Here is a 24,729-nt window from a genome sequence, read left to right on the forward strand (position 1 = left end):
GGGGCCACGAGCCAGGGATGCGGGCGCCTCTAGAAGCTGGAAGAGGCAGGAGCCACTCCTCCCTGGAGCCTCTGAAGGACCCGCCCTGCCCACACCTGGATTTTAGCCCAGTTGGACTCCTGACCTCCAAAACTGAGATAATCCATGTTATTTTAAACCACCAAGTTTCAGTGATTAGCCACAGCCGCTCCTGGCGTCCCACAGAGTAGAAGAGGGATTTGCTCATTCTGTTCTCAGACGTTCCTGGGACCCAGGAGCCCTCCCCACCTAGTGGAGGCCAGCCCCAAGCCCAGACAGGCTCCCCTCCACACTCAGGGGGGAAACAGGGGCTTCAAATGGCAAAGCCCCCTAAGTCTGGGGTGGGGGGCAGTCAAGAAAATGGACAGAAACCATGTGGTACAAGACCAAAACACCTGGGGCGGGCAGGGCCCTGCAGACGGACTTTGCCGGCCAGGCCCGCGGTGTCCACAGGAGGGGTGGCCACTGCGGGGTGGGTCAGAACTTGTCCCATCCCACCTGCCTGGCTCCCAAGACCCATCCTCATGTCTAGGACCCACCCTTGCTTGGACTTGAGTCAAAAGGTCAGGGTCCAGCTGCTCCACTGACCACGCCTGGCCCACCTCTCAGGCTGTGTGAACATTGGTGGGGCCTCACCAAGAGCCCCCAAGGTGCCCACCATGACCCGGCCTCCTTCAGCTCCAGGAGCTGTGTCCCACCAGCCCTGAACTGGGGGTCCCAACACCCACACCACCCACGTCAACAGCCCAGCTCATGGAAAGGTGAGCAGCCTGCAGGGTCTAGGGGTGCTGGGCCCACCGTACCCAGATCCGTTGAGATGCCTCTTCCTTGGCGCCAGCCAGCGGCCCTGAACCCCAGAACCCAGAGCCCCTCACAGTGGACCTGCAGCTCTGACCAGGCAGCCACCCCCAGACCAGACCCCCAGGCCCACCGCGGAGGGCCTGGGCCGCTCCCACGGGAAGGACTCCTTGCAGCAGGAGCAGGAGGAATAACAGAGACAACATGGGTTTCTAATCCAAACTCACTGTCTTTATTCAAACTGCTCAGCGGGGATGCCCCGAAGCCACGTGTGCGGGCATGGGATGCGGGCCTCCTGGTCCTGCACGCCGGGCCAGACGCAGGCGGCGCGGCCCCCACAGCGCACCTGCAGACACTGCCAGGCACGTCAGTCGACAAAAGCAAGGAATAAACAAAAACAAAACACACTCAGTAGGACTTCTTCTTCAAGCTCCCAGAGTTTCTGGACCAAAGAGTCCCAACCCTCAAAGCCAGGAGTGAGGGACTAAAAACGCCCCTCACCTCCACCAGTGCCGACGGAAACCCTGTTTTAAATTAAAAAATAAGCCAGTATACATCGTAGAAAATTTCTCTTAAAAATCTCACAATTTGTAAATGTATATTTTTTTCTTTAACATAAAAGTTTACAATATACGGTAAAACAAAAGGCTCAGGAAAATAATTTCAAAAAAAAAAAGGAAGAAAAAGAAACCTGAAGTTTTGAATTAAAGCTGAAGACTTTTTCTTTAAACCCTGTTGTTGAACCAGTGACTTTTTTTTTTATTGTGCTGATGGGTTAGAGAAAGAAATATATTTAAAAACTTCAGTCCAGATACCCACAGCCACTTCCAAAGCCTCTCGCCCCCCCACCCCCCTGGTTGAGTCGGTATCTCTGCCCAAGTCTGTGATTGTCACGAGTTCACAAGTTCGAATCCTGGGTCTCAGCCGCCTGATGTCCGCGTGGCGCCCGCAGCTAGCGTCGGTAGGGGTGGAATCCTTGCACATTGTGGTTCTGACCGCGTCCAAAGCCACTTCCGCCGGCGGGGGGACCCCCTGAGCCTGGCACCGAGGGGCCTCCGTAGGAGGGGGGCTGCTGGCTGGGGTCTGAGAAGCCCTGTCCGAAGCCGGCCAAGTCCTGTCCATACCCTGCAGGGAAGAGCCCAGTGAGCTGGGGCCGGGGCTCCCGCTCCCACGGGCACCTATGGCCTGGGCCCTGGCTCAGGATGGGGCTAGGATCTGGCGGGCGGAAAGCCCGCCTGGGAGCCCTGGCAGGGCCCTGGACGGCATCTCGCACAGAAAGAAAAGCAGCTCCAAGACCTCAAGGACCCACTGGTCTGTCCTGTCTGTTCTCGGTCCCTTCCCCACTCATTCCGGCTCAGGGCCGGGGGCCTGGCAGCAGATCCTAGCAGCTGGAGAGGCCTTGGAGCTTGGAGACACAGATCACCTGGCCTGCCATGGTGGACACCAGGCTTCTAGAGAGTTTGTGTTCAAGTGGAATGCAGGGTGGACTCAGCACAGCTTTCAGGATTTAAGAAAGAACTACAAAGCAGCCCGAGGCACGGAGCTTGGCCCTGAGGCTGGCGACTTCCAGGAAACCAACTGGTATGGGTCGGGGGCAGGGCCCTCCTCTTAAGAGGACCAGACCCCACACCTCAGAGGGCACAGGAGGCCCAACTGGACTGCACGCTGTGGCAGAGGGCCCATCCCAGGGCCCAGATTCCCACTGGGCTTGAGTGTTGTCCTGAGAAAGCAGAGGTCTGGGGCCTGAGGGGTTCTGGCCGGTTGAGATCCTCACCCTGGCAAGGGCCCGTCCCCGAGGGCACCGCCGGGCCCACCCCCGCCCAGGACGGCAGGGGAGGCGATGTCCGTGGCTTGGGCGCAGGCGTGGGGACCATGGAGAAGGCGCCACCTACCTAGGCCACATCACTGCTCAGCCCGACCATAAGGGTGTAAACAAAGTGTGGGCCGAAGCCTGGCGGGTCTGGAGAATAGGTACCCAGGCCTGACAAGAGACGAGACCAGGGTGACTGCCCCAGGCCGCCTTGGCAGAGAAGCGGTGGGGGGGTGGGGGGCAGGGCGGGGCATACCCCCACTGGGGGCCAGCGACATGTCCTGCTCCAGCTGGGGCGAGAACCCACAAACTCAGTGACAATGGCCGGCCAAGTCCCCAGGGGAGCAAGAGCAGGGGATGTGGCGGTGCTGGGAGCAACTGCTCAGCGCCAGGAGACCTTCAGGCCCACCCTGTCCCCGAAGGAGCTCCCCCACCCGGGCCCTAGCACCGAGTGGACCAGCACCTGCAGTGAAGCATAAAGCCAACGCCGCAGGCCCCCGACACCTGCTCTGTGCTCCGCACTCGGCAAACCCAGGCACCCAGGGCAGCAGAGCCTGCCAGGCCCCCAAACCTGCTGGCCCTGGACTCTTGCCATGCCATCACTGCTCTTCCATGCCAGTGCCCCAGCAAAGGCCCCAGAGCCTGTCTGAGGTCTGCTGAGCCCAGGTCGCGTGAGCTGTCCGACAACCCTGCGCGGGCATGCCGGGAGGGAGGCCACTCACCATACTGACTGTACGGGAAGTCGGGCTGGGCGGTTGGCGGCTTGCTCATGTCAGGGGCGGCCTGAGACGGAGGTGGTGGGAAGGCCAAAGGTGCAGCCCCTGGAGTGGCCGGTGGAGGGGGGACCCCCGGAGGGGCAAACTGATCTGGTGGGGGAGGTGGAGGCCCGTAGCCAAAACCTACAGACAGACAGGAGAGAAAGACACAGACATGGTGCGGCCCATGGCCGAGCCTGCCGGGAGCCACCCAGACCATTTCCATGCAAGGGCCAGGCCTCGAGGACGTCCACAGGCCGAACTGGAGCTACACTCGCAGCTCTGCCCAAAGAAACGGCCCTCACTGGGCAGACTGACCCACACCAGCCTGGCAGGAGACAGGGGTTTACGTGGGCAGCAGCTGCAGGGAAACACTCCCTCTACACTCCCCAACCCCATGCTCGCCGAGGACAGGGTCAGAGCCAACGTGCAGGCAGGGTCACGGCCACCCTCCACCTTGTCAGAAGTAAAACCAGCTGCAGTCTGGGCCCAGAGTGGGCACACACTGTCCGTGCCACATGGCCATCAAGCAGCCCATAGGCCCAGTCCTGGGTCACCGGCCACAGGTGGCCACTGAGCCCACAAAGTCAGGTAGACCAAACCCTGTGGGGCCAAGTGAGCTCATCGCCCCAAGGACTGAGAGAGGAGGGCTGGCCCAGTGACACGCTGCAGTGACCACCTGTCACCCCGCACCCCCCATCAGGTGAGGCACTTCCCTCCAACAGGAACCCAGTCACCGTGCGTGGCTGTCCCCATCTACCCAGGGTGCTGGCAAGGAAGGGGCAGCCCACCTTCTGGGTGTGCCTGCCGCCAGCCATCATGAGAAAGCTGAGCAGAGAAAGTGAATCAAGTCCTTCGGCTGAATCACAGAGACCGGGTCCCGAGGCTGGGACACCTCACAGGCCCGCCTGCTGACAGAGCACACTTCTGTGCGGCACAGCCACGCCGTGCCCCCCCGAAGAGGTTGAAGGGTGCCAGGCTGGAGGCTCAACGCCCCGGAAGGGCCGCGGGCACTTACTGAACTGTGGCGGGGCGCCGTAGCCCTGGGGGAAGCCCTGAGGAGGCGGGAACCCTCCAGGAGGGGTGGACACGATGTAAGAGGTGAACGGCGGGGGTGGGGGGGGAGCTCCTCTTCCCGCAGGAGGCGGACCGTAGCCACCTGGAACACAGGACGCAGGGTGAGGACCAGAGCGTGGCTCACAGCCCCACCTGCTGGACGCAGGCCCGCCCATTTCAGCTTCCCTTCTCCCCTTTACTGGGGCAGGACTCACCGATCGCCTGTCCTGCCGGCACCCACATTCCTGCACAGGAAACACAGGGGTCAGGTGGGGTGGGTGCCCAGTCAGCACCACATTGCAGACTGGGGACCCCCCGCCCTGCCGCAGGACCTGGGGTCCTGACACATTCCAGGTGCACCTACACATCAGGGACTCAGATGCACAAGTGGGATCTCAGGTTGGGAGGTGGGAACCCGGGGCCAGACTCCACAGTCAAATGCTAGTTTTTCACCTGCTGGTGGATGTGAGGGCCTCGGGTCTCATTAAATGGTTTCCTACAGCTGCAGTTTTGTGTTTTTTTTTTTTTTTTGCAATAAAACACGTATTTTAAAAGCCAGCTCTCGAAAGACCCAGGATAAAGCCCCAAGCCGGGCAGAGACGGCTCTGCGGGTCCAGGGGTGCCGGTGCCCTGGGAGCAGTCAGGCCTGCCTGGCCTCCTTGGCGCCCTTCCCTGGATGCTGGCCCTTCTTGAGGTTCTAAAGCGGGTGGAAGCTCCCGGCTCCTGTCCTGGGACCCCTGGCCACCCCAACCCTCCTGCCAAGCTGTCCTCAAAAGCTCTGCCAATGCCACACGGAGGACCCACAGCCCAGAGAGCTGGAAAAGACCCTAAGGGCCCAAGAGGCAGCAGGACTCCGAGCTTCCTTCTGGCCCAGGGAGCAGCCCACTCTTCCCCTGAGGATCTGATCTGAGGCCCTGGCCACTCCCAACTCCACCCTTCTGGGTGGGCACAATACTCAGTACAGGGGACGGTCTCCCTGATACCTCCTACCTGGAGGCACTGCCTCAATAGCCCCCAACCACAGGCCAGCACCAGGAAAGGACCCAGAGCTCACTCAGACCAGCCCGGCCCTCAGGGACGACACCCACTGCAGCTCTGTGGCCACGATGACCACCAAGGGTCACTCGACCCTCCAGATGGACCTGGTGCCCAAGACAGCCTTGCTGTCTCCCTCCGTGGGCAGTGAACTGGCAGTGAGTGACAGTACCCACTGCAGGCCTTGCAGGAAGGGCCAGGCACTGGCTCCTGGGACGAGCGTGCACCTCCGGGCCGGATGGGGAGCCCCAATCCTGCTTCCTGTGCCCCGACATGGCCTGCATGAGCACCAGGAGACCTGCCCCGGCCCCGCAGCTACCCGGGCTGGCTACGGGTACGAGCCTTACCTTGTGGGCCGTATCCTTGCTGCCACGTGGGCGGGGGCTGGCCTGCCCAGCCGTTGGCGGCACTGGGCACGACCCGGCTGCCCCACTGGCTGGCACCCGGTTGTCCTGGCGCTTGGCTTTTGCTGTCCCGAGGCTCGGCCCGCTTAACTTCCACCTAGACAAACCGAGCTCTGGTTCAGGGAGATGCCGGGGGTCTCAGACCCCATCCCTTCAGACACACCCTCAAGTAACTTACAACTAAACTTAGCATCTTATTACAACTTAAAACTAAATACTTAACTATAAACCTTATTTAGGCCATTAACTTTTTTCTTAAAAAAAATTAAAAAATTTTTTTGTTTAAAAAATGTTTCTCAGGTACAACAGATCCAACTGTAAGACAAGCAAAGCCCTGCCCACGGGGGGCAGGCCTGGGGACCAGGAGCCCCCAGAGCCCTCTGTGCAGACCAGGGCCTTCCATCCAGCTAAGTGGCCCCAGAGACTAGGATCACCCCATCACAGGCACCTCCGGCCGCGGGGAGGGACCTGGGCCGGGAGCAGCCCAGGCCGCCAGACAAGCCGGCCCTCTCCAGACCCACCCCTGCTGCACCTTCAGCTCATACCTGAGAAACACAGCTGGTTTACTTAGGTTTTTATTTAAAATGTCTAATGGAAGATAAAGACTTACCTTCCCCAGGCTAACGCTTAAAGAATCTCAGTTAACTCAAAACAATGTCAGAGGAAATGGATGTGGTAAGAGGATCTTACATTACATCTAACAAAAAGTAAACAAACATGCAATAAAATGGACATTTGAATCAGTAAGCAATCTTCATACTGTGTTGGGGCAGCAGCCCGGGCCCTCCCTCTCTCGGACGTGTCAGGTGTCAGGGGCCGGCGCGGGGAGGCCTGGCCGCCGCTCACCCCCCAAAGCCTTCCCTGTGCATGCAGTCTGACAGCAGAGACCCCCGTTCCAGGCCTGCCGGGACCCCAAGTGTTTCTGGCTGGTAGGATAAGTGTGAATGAGCAGAAAGAGACAAGGACCCACTTGGAGTCGTCCTTGGGGCCCCATCTTGTGAGCCCAGCACCGGGTGTTCTGCCCTAAACCCCTGCCTGGGAGAGAAGACAGGCGGGGGACAGAGGCACAGGGACCCCACCTTCCAATGACCCAAGGATGCTCCACAGACAGGAACAAAATCCCCGCCAGCTCAGGGTGGTGCAACAGCAGGATGGGGACCATTTCAAAGAACTCAAATTAACGAGTCTTCCCACACTTCCCTTAAGGGAATTTGGTTCCTGCTTACAAAGCAAAGCAACCCCGCTTTAAGGAAAAAAAAAAAAAAAAAAAAAACACCTCTCCCCTTCCTACGGGATCGCGGATGTCGCTCCTTGCACTCCAGCTGGCACCCTGGGGGCGGAAGCTGGCCTCCACACGTGCACCCCTCGCTGGAGGTGCGCCTCCAGCCCCAGACACCGCTGGGACCCACCAAACCAGGCCAGGGCAGACCGGTGGCTTAGCAGGCCTCTTGCCCCTGCAGGAGCTGGGCTGTAAACGTCACAGTGCTTTAAAACACGGGACACGGGCTCCTCTGAACTTTGTGTTTGTAACTGCACACGTCCTTGAAATCGACGTGCTAATTTTAAACTAAAAGCTTCAATGAGTGTCTAAAACTAAAAGTGCAGCTGTCTCCTGCATAGTCAGGTTCAAGCGGAACTGGTGAAGCCTGAGACTGTATCTCGCTGCCCTCCAGGGGCGGACGCACAGGACACACTGGAACCAGATTCCTCCCCACTGGAGTCGGCCAGTCGGCCGGGGCCTGTCAGAAGGGCTGGGTGTGCTGAGCAGGTCTTGGGGCCCGAGGTGGGAACCCTGTGAAAGGCGGACCTTCAGCCCTGGCAAACTGCACAGTTCCCACCAGTTACTCATTTTTGAGCTACGTTCAAATTCAAAAAGCTCCCTGGGGCTGGGGAAAATGAGGGTCGGGCCACTTCTGAGTTTCCCTCTGTGGAGCAACACAGTATGAAGATGAAACAGCCAGAGGTCACTTGACTGCATGGAGTTAAGGACTACCAGGAGCATGTGGTCGGTACCGAGTTCACAGTAAGTGACCCAATTAACAACCAATCCTTCAGGGTGTTCATGTTTCCTTCAGTTTTACACAGACCCTGTTCTCCCAAGGTTCGCGGCTGGCCCGTTACTGGCCCCCACAGGACAATCGGGGAAGGGACACACATCTGAAGGAGTGGTCACTGAAACCAAGCCTGAGGCAACCTGCGACTTCACTGGAGGGCAGCCCCCCCCCCACCCTGGGGCCCCCACCCCATGCCCACCCCCAGGTCCAGAGCCGGGGCTCCAGATGGAAAGCCGGTTCCAGGAGAACCGGGCCCAACCCACAGCTCAGGGTCCCAGGACGACTAACCCGGCCCTCCTCCTGATAAGGGATTTTCATTTCCAGTGAAATCCCTAAGTTGCCTAAGACTGGGTTTGGTCTTAAGGTAAAATAAAACTACAACTACACACTTTTTTGCCCATGATGTCGTGAAAATGCATGTTGACAGCCTGGTCCACTGATTGTTCGTCCTCGAAAGTAATAAATCCAAAACCTAGCCAACGACGAAGAGTGAATCAAGGTAGCAGGGTGTTGTGACACAAAACAGGACGATGAACAGTATCAGGGCCGGCCGAGGGATCGACCGAGGGTTTCAGCGAAGCCCGTGTGCGCCGCCCCGGATCTGCCGGGGCGCATCCGAGCGCGCGGCCGCCGGACGGAGGGGCGAGGTGCCCGCGGGGTCCAGCAGGCAGGGGCCGGGCCGAGCCCTGCCCAACTGGGTGTGTGTTGTGGGTGCGTCTCCGCTTTTCTGAAACCCAGGGTCCTCCCCCTCGGCTTGCAATTGCTCTGCAGCTCGTGCTGACAGCCGCCGTCTACGGCCTAGCGCTACCAGAGGTACGGTCTCTACCACAGGGAGAGCCTCGCCAAGCTTGCCCAACGCTGTTGGGCAAGCCCAAGGAGTCCTGCCGAGGTAAGGCACATATGCATACAGGTGTCTATCTGCTCGTGTCTACGTAAATACACAGAGATACAGGCCACAACGGGCGCCAGCAGGTCAAACACTGCTGTCGGCAGCAAGAGCAAGAGGCACAAGGTCACCAAAGAGAATTTCCAAGGGAAAAGCAATTGAGCGTTTCCCCCACAACGAGTGCAGTATAAACGAAGTTTGCTGGTCTGGGTGAGCACGACTGCCTGGCTAGCTTGGCCTGTCCCGTCCTCAGCCTGCTGCACTGGCTCCCCGGGGCCCAGCTGCTCTGAGCACAAAAGGACACTCGTGGCAGACAGCTGCCGGAAGACCCGCTAGAACAAAAGACAAGCCAGGGGAAGGGCCGAGGGCCTGAGAGGGGCTGGAGACGGGCGTGGAGGAGGGGTGCGGGGCACAGAGCATCCCAGGAGGCAGATGCAGAGATCGCAGGCGGCTGGGGAGGGACCAGGAGGAGCAGCATTCCCAGGCCTCTGGGACCGAGGAAAGAGGGATGCGGGCCAATCCTTGGGGCCATGTGCAAACATTACTGGCAAAACCGCGGTGAAGGAAGGAGGTGGGAGAAGGCGGGGGGGGGGGGGCAGGCTCGTGGGGGTGAGGCGTGATTCCTGCACACTCACCACAAGGACCCTGCACGGGGAGTGAGAGACGGAGCAGGTCTTGGCTGCAGAACAGACTCAAGGAGGTGGAAGCGGGAATGAGGGGAGATGGACTGAGACGGGGAGGGTGAGGCAGAGGCTTTGGAGAAGACTCAGAGGTGAGAAGGCAGGAAGGAGCTTTCTGGGACACCGGCTGACCAATCCTGCTCTCGGCCTGGCCCCGCCCTCTGCTCGCCTAGTGCTGGGGACTCAGGGGCAAGAGGATGTCTGAGCCCCACTCAATGCAGCCCAAGGGTCAAGCCCAAAGCGCTCTCACTGCCAGCTCTTCCTGCCTGAACCCGCCCAGGCAGCTCGGCCTGCCCCCGGCCTGGGGCGAGGGTCTTAGGGGGCCGACCAAGGGATCTAAGAGCAGCCTCAGTGTCCCCGCGTCCTGAGGTGTCACAAGATCGGAGGCAGGTGGTGGAACGCAACATGGGTGCTGAGCGGCATGTTAAAAAGTGAACGTTTTCTCCAAGTGCGGGAGTGTCTGAAGCCACAGGGCTCGCGGTCCTTATAGCACAAGAGGCGGTGAGTCGTGGGGAAGGAGCCCCGGGGCGGGGCCTCTAGGGATGCGTCTGTCTGTCAGAGGCGACATCACCACTGAGGAAGTGGAACAGAAACACTGAAACTTCGTTTACACCCCACTGGAGCAAAGCCCGTTCCCTCCTCTGACTGCGGGACTGGCCTGTACCTGTGTGATATAATTTAGCACCTGGAGAAGAGAAATCTAAAGAGATATCATTAATCACAAACAATTCACAGAGAGAAAAGGAAAAACAACTTACTTAACGTTACTGTACTTTACTATGAAACACTTAAGTACGTCACTAAGCATGTACAACTACGTTAAAATTAAGACTAAGACTTAAACAGCTTAATCAACATGAAGTGAGGATATGTTACTTAATCATGGAGTAAGAGGAGATGAGGTTCAAATGGCAAACTATTCTCCAGCATGGCGGGCGCATGCTGCGGGCAGCGCCGGCTCAGCGCTCGGGGTGCCTCGACGGGGCGGGGGGCCGCTTGGAGCCCAGATGGCAGATCAGCTCACATGGCCGGTCCAAAAGCGGTTCATGAACCAAAACATACAGGCGGGGACAAGGAGCAGCAGCCGCGCACACACACACCAAAAAAAAAAAAAAAAAAAAAAAAGAAAAAAAAAAGAAAAAAAGAAAAACAAAGGGGCACGGAGATTGGGTGCCTGGTGCCCCAGCCCCGCAAACCCATTCGGACGTGCAAGTGTGGGCAGCTCGGGGACTCTGGCCAGGATGTGCTGAGGGGGCTCCTCACCCCTCCTCCCGCCTGCCCCGCGGACTCAGGGGAGAAAGAATACCAAAGTAAGAAAAAAGCATGAGATGGATCAAAGAAAGTCCACGTTCGAGCTGAGCTGGGGCAGACCTAGTCTGACGACATGAAATGAGACTCCTGACTTCACTGGTGTGAACTTAAAACAGGAGATGGGCGTAAGGGAGGACGTTCACGATTTAAAAGAACAACTAATCTTTCAGGACACACTTAAAAACAGAAACCATGTTGAAATTCATGTCAAGTTGTAAAAACTTCAAAAGAGTGAGCTTGGGGGGGAAAAAAAGACGGTACCGCCTGACCTTGGGAAGCAGACAGGCTGGGGGCCGCGTGAGAAGGGCCTACACTTTAATGGTTGGTCTCCAAATCACCCTTTTCTGAGGCAATGCTCGCTACAACCACCACCTAATTGTGAGATAGTTTGCCATCTGAGGGGGGGTCGAGGACAAACTCTGTCTCTTTTACCTCGAGGCCGCTGCTTCTCCGCGTCGTAGATCATGACCACTTCTGTGACCTGGAAGAGAGACGGCGTCTGAGGACCCAGGTCCACAGGCGCCCCAGCCACCTCTGGCTACAACCAAACTCCCGAGCCCACAGCTGCTTGAGTGTCTCCAGAACCCAGGAAGTCCTGCAGCAAAAGGCTGTGTCTGTGGGGTCTGAGGTCCGTGGGGCGCGAGCAGGCTGGATGGGTGCTCCCAGGGCGGGCATGGGACACCAGGGACACCGTGGGGGCCAGGACCTCCCAGGGACAGCGTCCCTGGCCCCCACGCTCCAAATTCCTGGCCAGGCCCGAGGCCTGCACATGTGCCACCTGACAGGTGCACTGCAGCGAGAGCATGACCCGGCAGGAGCCTGGGTGACCTCGCGCCTTCGCCTCAGATGACCGCACGGCCTCCCACGCCCGCCGGCTCCCTAGCTGCAGCCTAGTTTTGTCTGCCCCACAAGAACTGAGTTCCCCGTGTGACCCCAAGTAACTGAGCCCTGTAAGATTCTAAAGGATTTTATCCTCTTCCAGAAAAGAAAACCATCCTCAGGTCCTTTGGGGGAAGGGGAGGCAGTCAGCCAAGGCCCCAGGTGGACCTGATCTAGGATATCCCCCCCTGTGCCGAGGGATAGCAGGCTAGCTCCTCGGCCCAGACACACCCGTAGTCCCAAGCACCATCTAGGGCTTTCCACCATGGTGGCCACAAGCAACCAGAGTGCCTTCCAGGAAGTCCGCCTGTCCAACTGACATTTTCCTAGAAAAGCCACTAACTATTCTCCTGGGCTGGCAGATGGCCTAGAAGAGGAAGGACGGCTCTTGCCCGCCTTGTCAGGGCAGGACCGGGACTAGAGGAGAGGCTGCTGGGCCGCACCTTCCCGTGCACACAGGGCTACGCCACTCCCGCCCTGACCAGCCATGCTGCTGGCGCGGGAAGGACTCACCACTCCGAATTTCTTGAAGTATTCCCTGAGCTCTGTCTCACCACAATTGTGGGGAATTCCACCGACAAATATCTTATTTGATTTACTGTTATCGCTCCTGGGTCCTTTCTGCTGTTTCAAGAAGAAGAAAATGGTTAGCTCACATGGGAAACCCTCAGAACACTCCCCACAGTGCGTATGATGTAGCCTCTGAAAGTCAGACTGGAACACGCCAAGAATCCAGCCGGTCCAAAGAGAAGCAAAGCAGCAGCACCGGCAGCATGCTGCCTCCCTGCACAGGCCATGGGGCCCCACCAGCCCTGCCGCGCCCTGTGCCCGGGGATGGGCGGTCACGCGGCTGCGGACTTCAGAGCTCTGCAGTGTAAACCCAGAGTTTCAGGAGAATCACAGAAATCAGGGCAGCCTCCACAACTCAAACTGGCAACGAGGCTCGCTTTCAGGACTGTGGAAAGTTCTGGTACCTGAAGATCACTTACCTGACTGTTCCCCTTTCCTGCCTCCTCCTGCCCCCAAAGACTCCCAAGGGACTCCACTAGGGATCCAGAGACTACACTTGGGCGGGGACAGCTTCACAGGGGCACAGGGGGCTCAAGACCACCAGGGTGTGCAGGTTACTGGGCCTCCCCTGCCCTCACAAAGCCACTGCAACTGGAGGGTGAATGCCACAGGACACAAGCCTCGCTCCAGCCAGGTCTGAACAGAAGAGCTGTGAGCACCCTGCGAATAAGCCCAGCGGATGCCCGGGGTGTGGGGATGGGGCAGGAGGGTGTGCTGTCAGCAGCAGTGTGTGCAGACCAAGATGAGGATAAGCACACTGGCCCCCTGACAGGTTCTGCGTCCCTGGTTTCAACTGTGGATCAAAAATACGCAGAAAACTATTCCACAAAGTTCCAAAAAGCAAAACTTGGATTTGCCACATGCCAGCTAACCACCTGCATAGCACTTACACTGTGCTAGGTCTTATAAGTCACCTAGAGATGGTTTAAAGTACACGGGAGGACATGTGCAGATCACACGCAAATGCTACGTGATGTCGTATGAGGGACCTGAGCGTCTGTGGATTTGGCATCCGGGGTCCTATACAGATTACTGATGCTGACAACTGGCGCATCGGGGCAGTGTATTCAGGGGTTCACTGCTCTTCCCATTTTCCTGTATCCCTATTTTTCTAACAGGAAGCTGGGAAAATAAAAACTTGGGCTGAGGCTCCTGTCCACCAGCAGCAGCTGGGAATCCGCTAGGAATGCAGGTTCCCAGGCCCAGCCGGCTGATCAGACCTGCGCGGTGGGCCAAGACCAGCACCTCAACAGCCTCCCACCCAGCTCACTTTAGGTGCTGGGGTGGGGGCTGTGGGAGGGTCCTGCTCCAGCTGGCTGAGCAGCAGGGGCCACACAGAGCTCACAGAGAATCCCCAAGCTGGGCTGTGAGCTTAGTTGCTCAGGGACCTGGTGGTGGGACTCAGCCCTGGGGGGAGCAGTCCACAGAGCAGGACACATGGAGGGGTGGGGAACCGAGCTCAGCTGGGTCACCAAGGAGAGCTGAGTTGGGGTAGAGAGGGCGCCTGAGCAGCTGGGCCAGCGGAGAGCAGGCAGCGAGGATGAAATGGAAGGTTCCTGATAACAAATGGGTGTAAGCTGTTATTTTTAAGGTAGACTAATGAGAATCTTCTTGGCTACAAGATAAAAAACTTTCAACGTTGAACAAATCTGAGCAATTCTCAGCCACTAAAATGTGAAACTAGAAGACCTTCTGTCACTCTCCATTTTAATGAGCAAAAACACCAGATCAAGGGCACCTTATTTCCTCCAAATGGTGGCTGTGGAAGCCCCCAGGAGGAGGAGCCCCCCAGCCCCTTACCCATCCTTCCTTCGGCCGCGTCCTCTCCGGCTGCATCCCCCGAGGTGTACATGGCTTTGGGTCGATCTGTGGAAGTTTCAAAGGAGCCAGTTGTGAACAGGAAGCTACTTCCCCCAGAAAAAGGGGTGAGTGGCAGCAGCCAGGCGCACACTTCCCATCCACACCCCACCCATGCCCAAGCCTTGACCCTCCTCAACCAACCCCACTGGGAAGCAGTCCATGACACAGACACCACCAGAGCATGGGACAGAGGGAAGCAGAGGAAGGACACACGGAAGGGTGGTGGGAGCCTCGTTCAGGTATGGACACTCACGTTTCGGCCATCAAGGGTGTGCGGTCTGCTGGCCAGCACCGTGCCCACGCAGTTGGGGTCTTTGAATTTGACAAACCCAAAGCCTCGAGACTGGTTGGTGGTCTTGTCCTTCATGATCACGCAGTCCACGACCTCTCCATACTGGGAGAAGTAGCTGCGCAGGGTCTCTGCTCGGAAAGCGGGACAGACAAACGTGCCGCAGGGTTAAGATGGGTCACAGCCAGTGCGCACGTAAATGCTCCCCTGGTCCCTCAGCCTGGCCTGGAAGGTGGCGAACCAGGAACCTTAAACTGGCCAATCAGCTGCTGGGGGCGCGGTTGGAAGGGGAAGGCTGCATGAGGGGAGGGGCCAGCCAGCCCAAGGAAGGGATGGGAGGATGACTTCCAAGGCCTCCCAAGGCCACCAATCACAAATTTCTTCCTCTGAGGGTCGGAACTCAGCGACACCTGCCCCTCGCCCCTTGTCAATCCCTAGCCCACCTCACTGCAGCCTCCACACACCACCAGTCCTCTGCCTCCACCCTGAGCTAGGAGCCTGCCCCCACGTCCTCCCCCAACTCTGCCGTGAAACATTAGGACGAGATCCAGCTCCAAGGCCAAGGACCACTCTGTCCCAGCCAACTCCTGATCAAACATTGCCTCCCAGAAACCAATCAAATCAGTCGAGAATTAAAAAAACAAATTCACACAACTTGAAGACCAAGGTCACCAGCCCATTGCCCATCCGCACCTACCTTGGGTGGTACTCCAGTCAAGGCCGCCCACGAACAGCTTCCTGCAATTCAACAAGAAAATGTTGAGGACCAAGGCGGTTCTGCCCAAGTGCCGCCCATCTGGCCCATCCGACAGCGGTCCCGGAGGACTCAGGTCTAGGGCAGGGCCATGATGTGCCCGCCTTGGTTATCGCCCAGCCAAGCCTTGCCAGCAGAAGACGTGAAAAATGACTCCAAGATGTGCCAACACAGCGGGAAGTGAGGGTTATCACGTCCAAAATCGCACAGGATGCCGACCTTTGTCATCATAACAAAATGGGGTCCTGCAAGAGAACGACGGGCGCCCCCAACCACGCCAGCTCCAGCGCAAGACTACGGGGCAGGCCCCCGGACCACTCTGGGAACAGGTCTGGGATGGCACATAGCAAGCTAGGACAGTGCGGGTGGGGGACTGAGGGCTAGGCCTCAGATACCTGCCATGTGGTGGTGAGTAAGGACACATGAATCCCTGGGAAGGTCCCTGGAGCAGACTCAGCAGGGTGGCCTTTCGGGCAGATGGACCAGCATGTTTGAAAGGACAAGTTCCGCTATCTCTGCAGCCCACTGAACCCTCCCACTGCCTGCCACTCTCTGAGTCTAGGTGAGTGGGGGAGTCCCGTGCGCTGTGGCTGTTCCAGCCCCACTCGGGACCGCACTCACGTGCACTCTGGTACCCCCTCGCAGCTGGGACGCAGGCCCCTACACCCCAGGGCCAGTGATGGGGCGGCAGCCCTCCATCCTGCCTGCTTCCCCTGGAAAAGGGACACAACACCATCACCCTCGGGGTTCCTGGTGCAAACCAGTGGGTCATCAGATGCCAGTGCAGGGGGCCCAGGCCCCCTGCACAGCTAACCACACCTCCTTCAGCTAGAAGATAAAATGCCCTCAGGGCCAGGTGCACTGAGCCCCAAGCCACCAAGAGAGCCGTCAGACAGGGTGCCCTGCCCCACACCCAAGGACAGACCCCATGAGGTGGCCCCACATGCCTGCCAGAGGCCGAACTCCCAGGGCCCTGGAAGGCGCTCTGTAAGGATCAGTTCCAGGGGCTGCACCCACCAGGCAGCAGGGGAGGCTCACACTTGGGCCTCACTAACTTCACGTCCAGTCTCCTACACACTCTCGAAATCTGGCCAGGCCTCCTCCTACCTCCTCGTGACCCCGGGGAGTGGAGCAGTCCCCGTGACGCAGGCCCCACCCGCACAGGACCTGACGCCCAGGAGGGCCCACAACAGAAGGGCCCTGAGGCTGGCTGGTGCCACCAAGGGACTGCCGCTCTGGCCAGGCCTTCGGCACAGAAACAGAGGGCTTGCTGTGGAAAAGCAGCTTGGAGTAGAAAAAAGAGGCCTCAAGCATTCTCAAAAACCAAAACCAAAACAAACTCCAATTCACTTGGAGGAATACCAGCCTCTGCTTAGGCCTGAGTCCCACCAAACAAGAAGGTCAGAAACAGGTGTCTCTCCAAGCAAACCAATCCCCACCGGCCACAGTGGAGGAAGGAACTGGTCTGACCAGTCCAGGTTCCAGCCCTCATTGAAATTTCGAAATCAAGCATTAAGGCGAAAGGACTAGAAATGTCATCAACCTCGCAATCAACAAAACCAGAGCCTGCCCCGCAGAATGGACGATGCGGCGCTGCCACCGTCTTTCCGAACGGCGCCGCTGTGCTGGGCTCTCAGGACCCGCGGACGCGCCTGCACAGAGGTGTCGACGGGCTGCCTTCCCCTGGAAGAGGTGCGGTGAGAGGGCACCTGGACGGGCAGAACCCCGGCTACTGTGTGAGGACGCGGGCACCGGGCTGCTGTTCTTGTCACTGACCTCTAAGTCTCAAGTTATAGCCACTCTAGGGCGAAGATGGCTCGTCAGTGAGGAAATGCCGGGATGGAGGCTTCCTCTCAGACCCATCAGCACGCAGCCCCTGCGACAGGTTTACGGGACACAGCTCCTCGACACAGGAGGAGCCACGGAGCCCCAGCCAACGCTGTGCTGACTGCTTCACAAGCTTCTATTTCCTTTCCTCCTGCTCCCTGGTCTGCAGATGGAAGGTTCCGGAAGTCCCCAGGAGACCCTACTGACTCCTGGTGGCAGGGACTGTGTCCAGAGACTCAGGGCCTCCTGGAAGAGCCAGACGGGGCTGCACTGCTGCCTCAGCCGCAGGGCCACCCTGGCTGACGCGGCCGCACACACCTGCAGGGGCACCCAGACGGACATCTGGGCACCCGGTTAGCGCGGTGATGCTGCGTTCACACACGACTCCGCAGGTGAGCAGTCAGCTGCCACACGTGGCTGCCTGCTCTAGCCTTCCCTGCGCTGAAGGGTGCCAGTCTTTACTCAGAGATCCCACAGACCCCACACCTGACGAACCCTGAGGGGACCTCCGGGCCCATCCACCTCTGGTGACCCAGTCAGGATCCTACTCAGTAAACAAGCAATGCCACCACCCAGGGGACCCACAAGAGCTGGTCTGCGATCAGCTTGCTGGCTCCCAGGGCCTGCACCTCAACAGCTGGGGTTGGTGACCTCCTCCCAGGGGGGCTCTGCAGAAGTGACCGGGCTCCAGGCTCCAGGACACACTCCGCCTCTCCGCCTGCTGAACCTGAAGTCTGGCTTGGATGACCATCCTGCTCTTGCTCCGAGCACTTAAGCCCCACGTGGTGTTTTCTACGGGAAACCAAATCCTCAGCGGCGAATCTGCCCATGCAGCCGCAGCGGGCCCTGCCCTGGCAGCACTGCAGGCCGGTGGCTTCGCACGGGAGGATGTGCAGAAGAGGCCGGACCCCTTTCTGCTTAAAGGCCAGCTCTCGCACCTCTGACCCCAGCTGGGCTCACCAGGCCTCATCTTCCCACGTGTTGCCCCACTGCTGCCACACGGGAGACACCCCACTTCCAGGCCCTTCCACCGTGACAGACAGGAAACCCCGAAGGCAGCTGTTGGGGCAGAGGTCTCACCCCAAAGCCTGCCCACACTGGCCCCTGACCTTGCAGCCCCGGCTTCCCTCAGGCCAGCAGCTAAGCTCACCAGGCTTCAACAGTGGCGGGGGCCGCCCGGCACTCAAGAAGAGCCCATGGGAGGAGCGCAGGCTTCCCACGCCTCCCAGGCACAATCAGGGTGCTCCCCACCCAAACCAGAACCAGCCGGGGCCTGGGTCAGATGAGTGGCCTTCTGCCCAGATGCGACTGGAGAAGGCGGACGGTTGGCGGCGGTGCTGCCCCCATGTGGAAAACACTGACTCCGACCCGCAGGGCTCCCTGCTCTGGCCCAGCCATCATGAGAGTGACATAGAGGGACAGTCTTGACCCCTCCAAGCTTCCCTCTGCCCTGCCAAACGGAAGGGTTTTCACTGGGGACCGCTCCTCACGGCTGCTGGGTCGGGAGGGCGCACCATAGCATTAAGCTGCTGGGCCCACTGCAGCAGCAGGACCCAGACAGGAGTCCAGCAGAACACCTCCCAACATCACTGCCCACCTCCCAGGGGCAACCAGCCCTGGGACACGTCCTGAACCCCGGGAGCAAGTGCCTGAAAAAGCAAAGTTCCAAACAGGGGATGGCAGCTGGGGGGACACTCTATCACATCTGGGGACGTCTGTGATTGTCACGACTGGGGGGGGGGGTGCCAGCATCGAAGGGGTAGGGGCGGGGATGCTCCACACCCAAGGTGCCTGGATGGCCCCGAACGTCGGCCATGCTGAAGGGGAGATGCTGGCCCAGGACAGCCCCAAAGTTAAAAGATGAGCCTCTGACAGCAGCGTCTCCACCCTCTCGGAACTGAACAGGGACCCCACCTGCCTCCTGGGGCGCTCACACAAACAGGCCCTTAGCAAGTCAGGTCCTGTGTGCCCCTGGTCTCCGCCCTTCCAGGCCCAGCCAGAGCTCCACAGAGGGCTGTCGGCGTCCGACACCTCTGCAGTCAACCATTCCAGAAAGGGCCGTGGCCACGCAGGACCCACGCACTCCACCTCAGGACCAATCCACATGCTGAAGTCAGCAGAGCACCACATAGCCACCGGCCCCCATGGAGTCAGCACTTGGGATCTGTGGCCCCGAGGTCACCATTTCCCTGCGTCTGTGGCCTCGGATGCACCGCATCTCCCTGCCTCTTCCACTGCTGCTTCCCTTCCCTCTGCCAGGTCCTTCCTCTCCCTGGGGCCGCCCCTCAGTCTCATCCAGGTGTCCCTGTCTCACCAGCTCACTGGTGGGCACCGTGGGGTTCTCAGAGAGGCCACGCGGGCGTCATTCCAGAGATCTGAGTCAGGGGACCTCTACTTAAGTGGACTCTCCAAGACCACGGAACAGGACGAAACCCTGGCTGCTCCCCGGCCCCCAGCAAGGTGAGTGCCTGTCCTGCCAGGTGGCCAAGGACTGAGGACATCTGCACGTGGACTCCGCGAGGTCACATGTGACAGCTGCTCCCATTGACCCCTGCCCTCAAGCCCCGCCCCTGCTTCAGTGGAGACTGTGATACCGAGGGCGCTGAAACGTAAACTAAAAGCAGTGGTCTGGGCGGTGCTTTAGCTCAGTGGTAGAGCACGTGCTTAGCACGCTCGAGGTCCTGGGTTCAATTCCCAGTCCATTAAATACGTAAATACCTCCTCTCTCCATTAAAGGAAGGAGTGATCTCGCCAACCCTGTTCTCCTCTCAGAGTCCACGCTGATCACCGAGGCAGCTCTGCCACAGTCAAGACACCACAAAAGAGAAGGGGCAAGAACCTCTTCCTCAGAGACTCAAACTCCAAAGCACACCCTGCCAGTGGGATGCTCCCCCGCATCCACACACTTCTTGAGGACATAGGTCTCCACCAGGGGACTGGGGGGGGAGGGGGTGACCAGACCCCAAAGCAAAGGAGCTGTGAGGTGCAGGTGGGTGTCATCAGAGATTACCCCCACTATCACGGCCCAGTACCGCTGGCTATCGCCTCATCTGCACACCACACACTCCCGCATGGTGACGGCCCTGAAGCCAGCAGCTGTGGTCTCTCCCAGGAACCCCGAGAGGGCCACCATGGAGCCCCACACAAGCTCAACTACAGGGCGGACCCGGACTTCCCATATTACACACAAACGAGGCTCCTAATAAAATGGAAACCAGTTAATGCTTTTGGGCAAAGCAATAAAAAGTTTCTGGGACACCTGAGACAACTTTAAAACTAAGCTAATCTGGGTACATTCGCCAGGGTGTGGAGGGGAATGTAGCCAGGCAGGTCCCTCATCCAGATCCTGGTTCTGCTACCTGCTTCACGGCCTCCCAAAGTTGCCCGGGGCTGCAGCGCTGAGGGTGGGATCCTCCAGACCCAGCCTCAGATCCTGGCTCCACCAACTCCCAGAGTCAGTACAAGTTGGGGTGAAATGCCAGGCAACAGAGGGCTGTCTCCTTGAGGACATACCGAGGGGCAGCCTCGTGGACCTGGAGGCTCCCTTCCTTCCCAGGGGAGGGGAAAGGTAGCCCAGGCCCAAAGGAACCTGCCTCTTGGAAGGCTCCCCAGAAAGACAGGTCCCCATCTGTGGGGGGGGCACTAACTCCCCCTAAGATTCCGTCCCCTTTGGGCGGAGCTCTCTTTCCCCTCACTTCCTAGTTTCCCCTTGGAAATGCTGCAACTTTTCCTTTATCTAACACACAACTCAGACTTCTAGTGCCTGGACCTGTTTCCTAAAACAACCCAGGCTAGGAGCTAAATGCCTTCCTCCCAGTCCTCTCAATGGTGTGGGGGTTTTGGAGGGGTGAGCTCACAAAATGTGTTTTATGTCTTCTGGTGTAACCTGCAGCTGGAGCCAGGCAGGGGCCCAGGGAGGCCGGCCACCCACCAGCAAACAATGACTTACTCACCAAATCAAGCATTTTGTAAACACCGCATCTGTTCAAAGCTAAGCGCAGAGAAATGTACACAAGGCTACGGAAACCCAGCCCAGGCAGTTGTGCCATCTTCGTGGAAGAATTTAACTGTAAAATTACTCTGATGCTGTAAGACAGTCTCCACAAAGAAAACTAGACCAAACCCCGAGACTGGGGCAGAATTGGGTTCTCTGGCTCCTCTGGGATCACTTCTCTCATCTCCAGCTCATTTAGAATTAGGGAAGACTATAATTAACAAGGAAAACTTAGCTGTAACAAACCTTCTCTCGCTAATAGCTGCACCAAAGAGAAAGACCTCGGAAAGGAGCATGTTCTGTCCACCACTGGAGTTTCCCTTTCTCTTTATCTTAAACTCACCCATGAGGGTGCGGTGGGGGCTAAGCAGGAAGAAGCTCTAGCAACATAAAAACAGCAGTTGCAGATGCCCCAACAGGGGGCTCGGGTGCGCTGAGATGGTGGACCCCGAGGAGTGCTCCGGGTGCAGACCTGGGACCAGGCCCCGTAACCTTGGCCCTCGGCCTTCGGTTTGCAAACCTTCACTTGGGAGGACAGAGTGAATGGAGGAGGGGGCTGTCGCTGGGAGTCCCGGCCGGGAGAAGTTGGGCAGCAGCAGAAATGGAACCCCCCAGCCGGCGCGCCACATCCGCCGACCTGCCAAGTTCGCGCAAGGCCTGGGGGCGCCCCGGACCCCCTAAGTTATTGTTCGAAGTCCCCGAGGAGAAATACGGCACCGGGACGCTTCCGGGTCCCCCAGCAGGAAATCCAGGTGCAGGGGAGGACAGGGTACCCCGGAGCCCGCGGGTTCCCGATCGGGGGTCCCCCAGCGGGAAATTCAGGGACGGCAGTGGTGGGGTCTCCCTCAGGCAGGAAATCGCGTGGGCCCCCAGGACACCCCCTTGACCCACAAGTTCCCGCTCTGGGTCCCTGGCCAGGAAGGCGAGACGTCCGGACCCCAGGACTCCCAAGATCCCCTGGTTCTCGCTCAGGGTCCAGGCCACGAGGCAGCGGGGCGCCAGAACCCTCAGGACTCCCCAGATTCCCCCAGTTCCCACTGGGGGTCCCCAGCCACGAGGGAGCGGGGCTCCCGGGCCCTCAGGACTCCCCGGACCCCCCGGTTCCCGCTCGGGGTCCCCGGCTACGAGGCGGTGGGGCGTCCGGACCCCCAGGACTCTCCGGACTCCCCCAGTTCCTGCTGAGGGTCACCAGCCACGAGGCGGCGGGGCGTATGGACTCTCGCAGGGCTCCCCAGATCCCGTTCGGGGTTCCCAGCCATGAGGCGGCGGGGCGCCCGGACTCCCAGAAGCCCCCGGCCGGTCGCGGCCCCCGGCTCCCCGGCCGCCGACCCTGCGCGGCCCCGCGGCGTGACCTTGACGGGCCGGGCGGGTCTGGGCGGGGGCCGGCCGAGGCGGCGGCGCGGGCCGGCGCGTCCTCACCCGATCTCGTCGGCGCCCGAGTTGTTCATGGCGGCGGCGGCGGCGGCGGCGGCGGCGCTCGGCGTCCGGGCCCCCTGGCTCGCTCCCGCCTCCGGAAGGTCACTGGCCCCGGCGCCCTCCCCACAGCAGCCGCCCGGATCTGCGCAACGGCGGCGGCCGCGCTGCCTCCTCCCCTCAGCGCCAACGGTCACCGCGCGCCCCCGTGCCCGCGCCGCCGCCCTGCGCACTCCCGGGCGCGCTCCCGCACGGGGCCTCCGGGGGCGGGGTCAGGGGTGCTCCCGCGTGCGTGCTGCGTGCGTGCGTGCGGCGGGACCCGCGCTGCCGCAGCTCGGCCGCCACGAGCCGGTCTTCCTCCTCGGCGGCGGCAGGCGTTGCCGCGGGGCATGCTGGGAAGTGGAGTCAGCGCTCCGGCGCCAGCCCCGCCCCGCGGCTGGGAGCGCGCCCACGTGCGTGCGCGCGCGCGAGGGGGCGTGCGCGGCGAGGCGCTCGGGGCTAGGCGCCGCGGGGCGCAGGCGCGGCTGCGGCTTCCTTGTTTGGTCTTGCGTGGGAAGCGGCTGAGACACGTGGGGTCAGCCGTGGGCAGAGGCCACGCCCGAACCCCGCCGAGTCGCGGGAGGCGTCAGCGCTTCGTTCGTTTCCCAGAAGAAGATACCGACGGTCAGAGAGGTTCAATCACCTGCCCAAGATCACCCGCTCAGGGGAAGAACTGGAATCAAATCCAACATTTGGCTGTAAATCCAGTAGTTATAGAAACATACTGAGTCCTTAGCGTGTGCCAAATATTGTCCTGCCCTCATTAGTCCACACTGGTGGTTTTCATCCAGGGTGATTCAGCCTTTCTCTCCCCGAGGAAACGCTGAGCGAAGTCTGCAGGTCGGGTTTTGGTTGTCACCACTGGGAGGATGGCTACTGGCATCTAGTGGGTGGAGGCCAGGGATGCTGCTAAATATCCTACAATGGGCAGGACTGGCCCCACAACAGAGAATAACCTGCTTTCCACGCCAGCACCCGAGGCGGAGACACCCAGGTCTACGCAGACGACAGACAATGCTGACCTGTGTGGTGTCAGATGAGGGGTCTGGGCAGCCTGGCGATTTCCTGCTCACTTTCTCAGCCTCTTGATAGCCTGACGATATAACGTATTCCCCATAAAATTAAATGAATGTGAGGCGTGAAGGAACTAGGTCTTCGGCAACAGTGCAAAATAAAACATTTAAAATACACCTGACTTAGGCCACTTTCCAGTTGGCAAAGCACGTAGGCATCTGTCTCATCGCTCACAGTAGCCACGGGAGGAGAGCAACTCCTTATTCCCCATTTGCAGGTGAGAAACGGAAGCTCAGCAAAGGAGAAAGGAGTGGTCCTAGTTGGCATCAGGCAGGCATTATGTCCTCCCCCTGGGGACTCCATAAAGTTTTTCAGGTCAAAAGAAATCAGTAATACTTGGCAGGGCAGGCTCCCTACGGGGGGTGGGGTAAGTCTGGCACGTGGAGATAAGTGTGTGGGAGAAAAGCTAAGTCGTATAGAGTGATGGGGGTGCCTCAGAAACTGCGGGGCCAGCTGGCACTGTCCTTCCAACAGTGGAAGCTCAACAACCCCCAAATGCTGGCCTGAGTGTGGGGACAGACAGACATGCCCCAGGATGTTCACAGCCCACTATTAGAAGAGCAGAAAACTGGAAACAACCCACATGTCTATCCACTGGATAAATAAACCACAAAAGGTATGAGTGAAATGGACAGGATGTGCTCAAATGAAGGAAGCTAGACCCAAACTGTTTAAAATAATATACTTTTAAAAACACAGACACCTACCAGGGATAAAATAACATGCAGTCATGTACCTGCCACTGAAATGAACACGTATTAGCGTTTTTGTCATGTTTGATTCAGATCTTTTTAAAAAGATGAACGAGATGGCTTGTTTTTCCCTCCTCCTCATTCACTCCCTCCCTCCCACCCCAGGGCAACCCGTGGGACAAAATTGTCTCTGTACACACGTTCCTGAATTTAATCCCAGCATCAATTCAGGCGTACCCAGTACACAGAATATAGTTTGGGCTCTTTTTTAAAAAAATGTATCGTGGTAACATTAGTTATTTTAACCATTTCTAAGTGCACAGCTCAGTGGCATTAAGCACATTCACGTTGTTGTGCCACCATCCCCACCACCATCTCCAGAACTTTCTCATCTTCCCAAACTGAAACTCTGTCCCCACTAAACACTCCCTCCCAGCCCCTCCCCCAGCCCGTCTCTGTGGACCTCCTGTGAGTGGGATCACACAGCACTTGTCCTCGTGTGTCTGGTTCTCTCCCTGAGCAGTGTGCTCT

General features: G+C 59.0%; 1 protein-coding gene across 3 annotated transcripts; it reads right to left on the reverse strand.

The window, feature by feature from the left end:
• Positions 1-1,025: 1,025 nt before the first annotated feature.
• On the reverse strand, positions 1,026-22,749 carry DAZAP1 (DAZ associated protein 1). 3 transcript variants are annotated; one of them, XM_074351301.1, is made up of 13 exons: positions 22,400-22,749; positions 15,103-15,143; positions 14,370-14,536; positions 14,057-14,122; positions 12,200-12,310; positions 11,240-11,288; positions 8,320-8,402; positions 5,820-5,973; positions 4,653-4,682; positions 4,400-4,540; positions 3,349-3,525; positions 2,709-2,797; positions 1,804-1,941 (listed from the first exon to the last, which is right to left on the reverse strand). In XM_074351301.1, exons 1-12 carry the CDS (start codon positions 22,426-22,428, stop codon positions 2,709-2,711), a joined length of 1,137 nt encoding a protein of 378 aa, XP_074207402.1. In that variant the 5' UTR covers positions 22,429-22,749; the 3' UTR covers positions 1,804-1,941. The 3 variants fall into 3 exon arrangements, with proteins under 3 accessions (XP_074207401.1, XP_074207400.1, XP_074207402.1); XM_074351300.1 differs by lacking the exon at positions 2,709-2,797 and having other exon boundaries at positions 1,026-1,941; positions 12,200-12,307; positions 22,400-22,742; XM_074351299.1 differs by lacking the exon at positions 2,709-2,797 and having other exon boundaries at positions 1,026-1,941; positions 22,400-22,741.
• Between the last annotated feature and the right edge of the window lie 1,980 nt (positions 22,750-24,729).

The sequence above is a fragment of the Camelus bactrianus genome, chromosome 22 (genome assembly GCF_048773025.1).
Source record: "Camelus bactrianus isolate YW-2024 breed Bactrian camel chromosome 22, ASM4877302v1, whole genome shotgun sequence".
Classification (NCBI taxonomy): Eukaryota; Metazoa; Chordata; class Mammalia; order Artiodactyla; family Camelidae; genus Camelus; species Camelus bactrianus.

What these genes read in the sequence shown, in the direction of transcription:
- DAZAP1 (XM_074351299.1), bottom strand. Translation starts at nt 22,428, where the DNA reads ATGAACAACTCGGGCGCCGACGAGATCGG. An exon ending in TCGGGCGCCGACGAGATCGG is followed by an intron (nt 15,144 to 22,399) that starts GTGAGGACGCGC and finishes GTTGAATTGCAG; the next exon opens with GAAGCTGTTCGTGGGCGGCC. An exon ending in ACACCCTTGATGGCCGAAAC is followed by an intron (nt 14,123 to 14,369) that starts GTGAGTGTCCAT and finishes AAACTTCCACAG; the next exon opens with ATCGACCCAAAGCCATGTAC.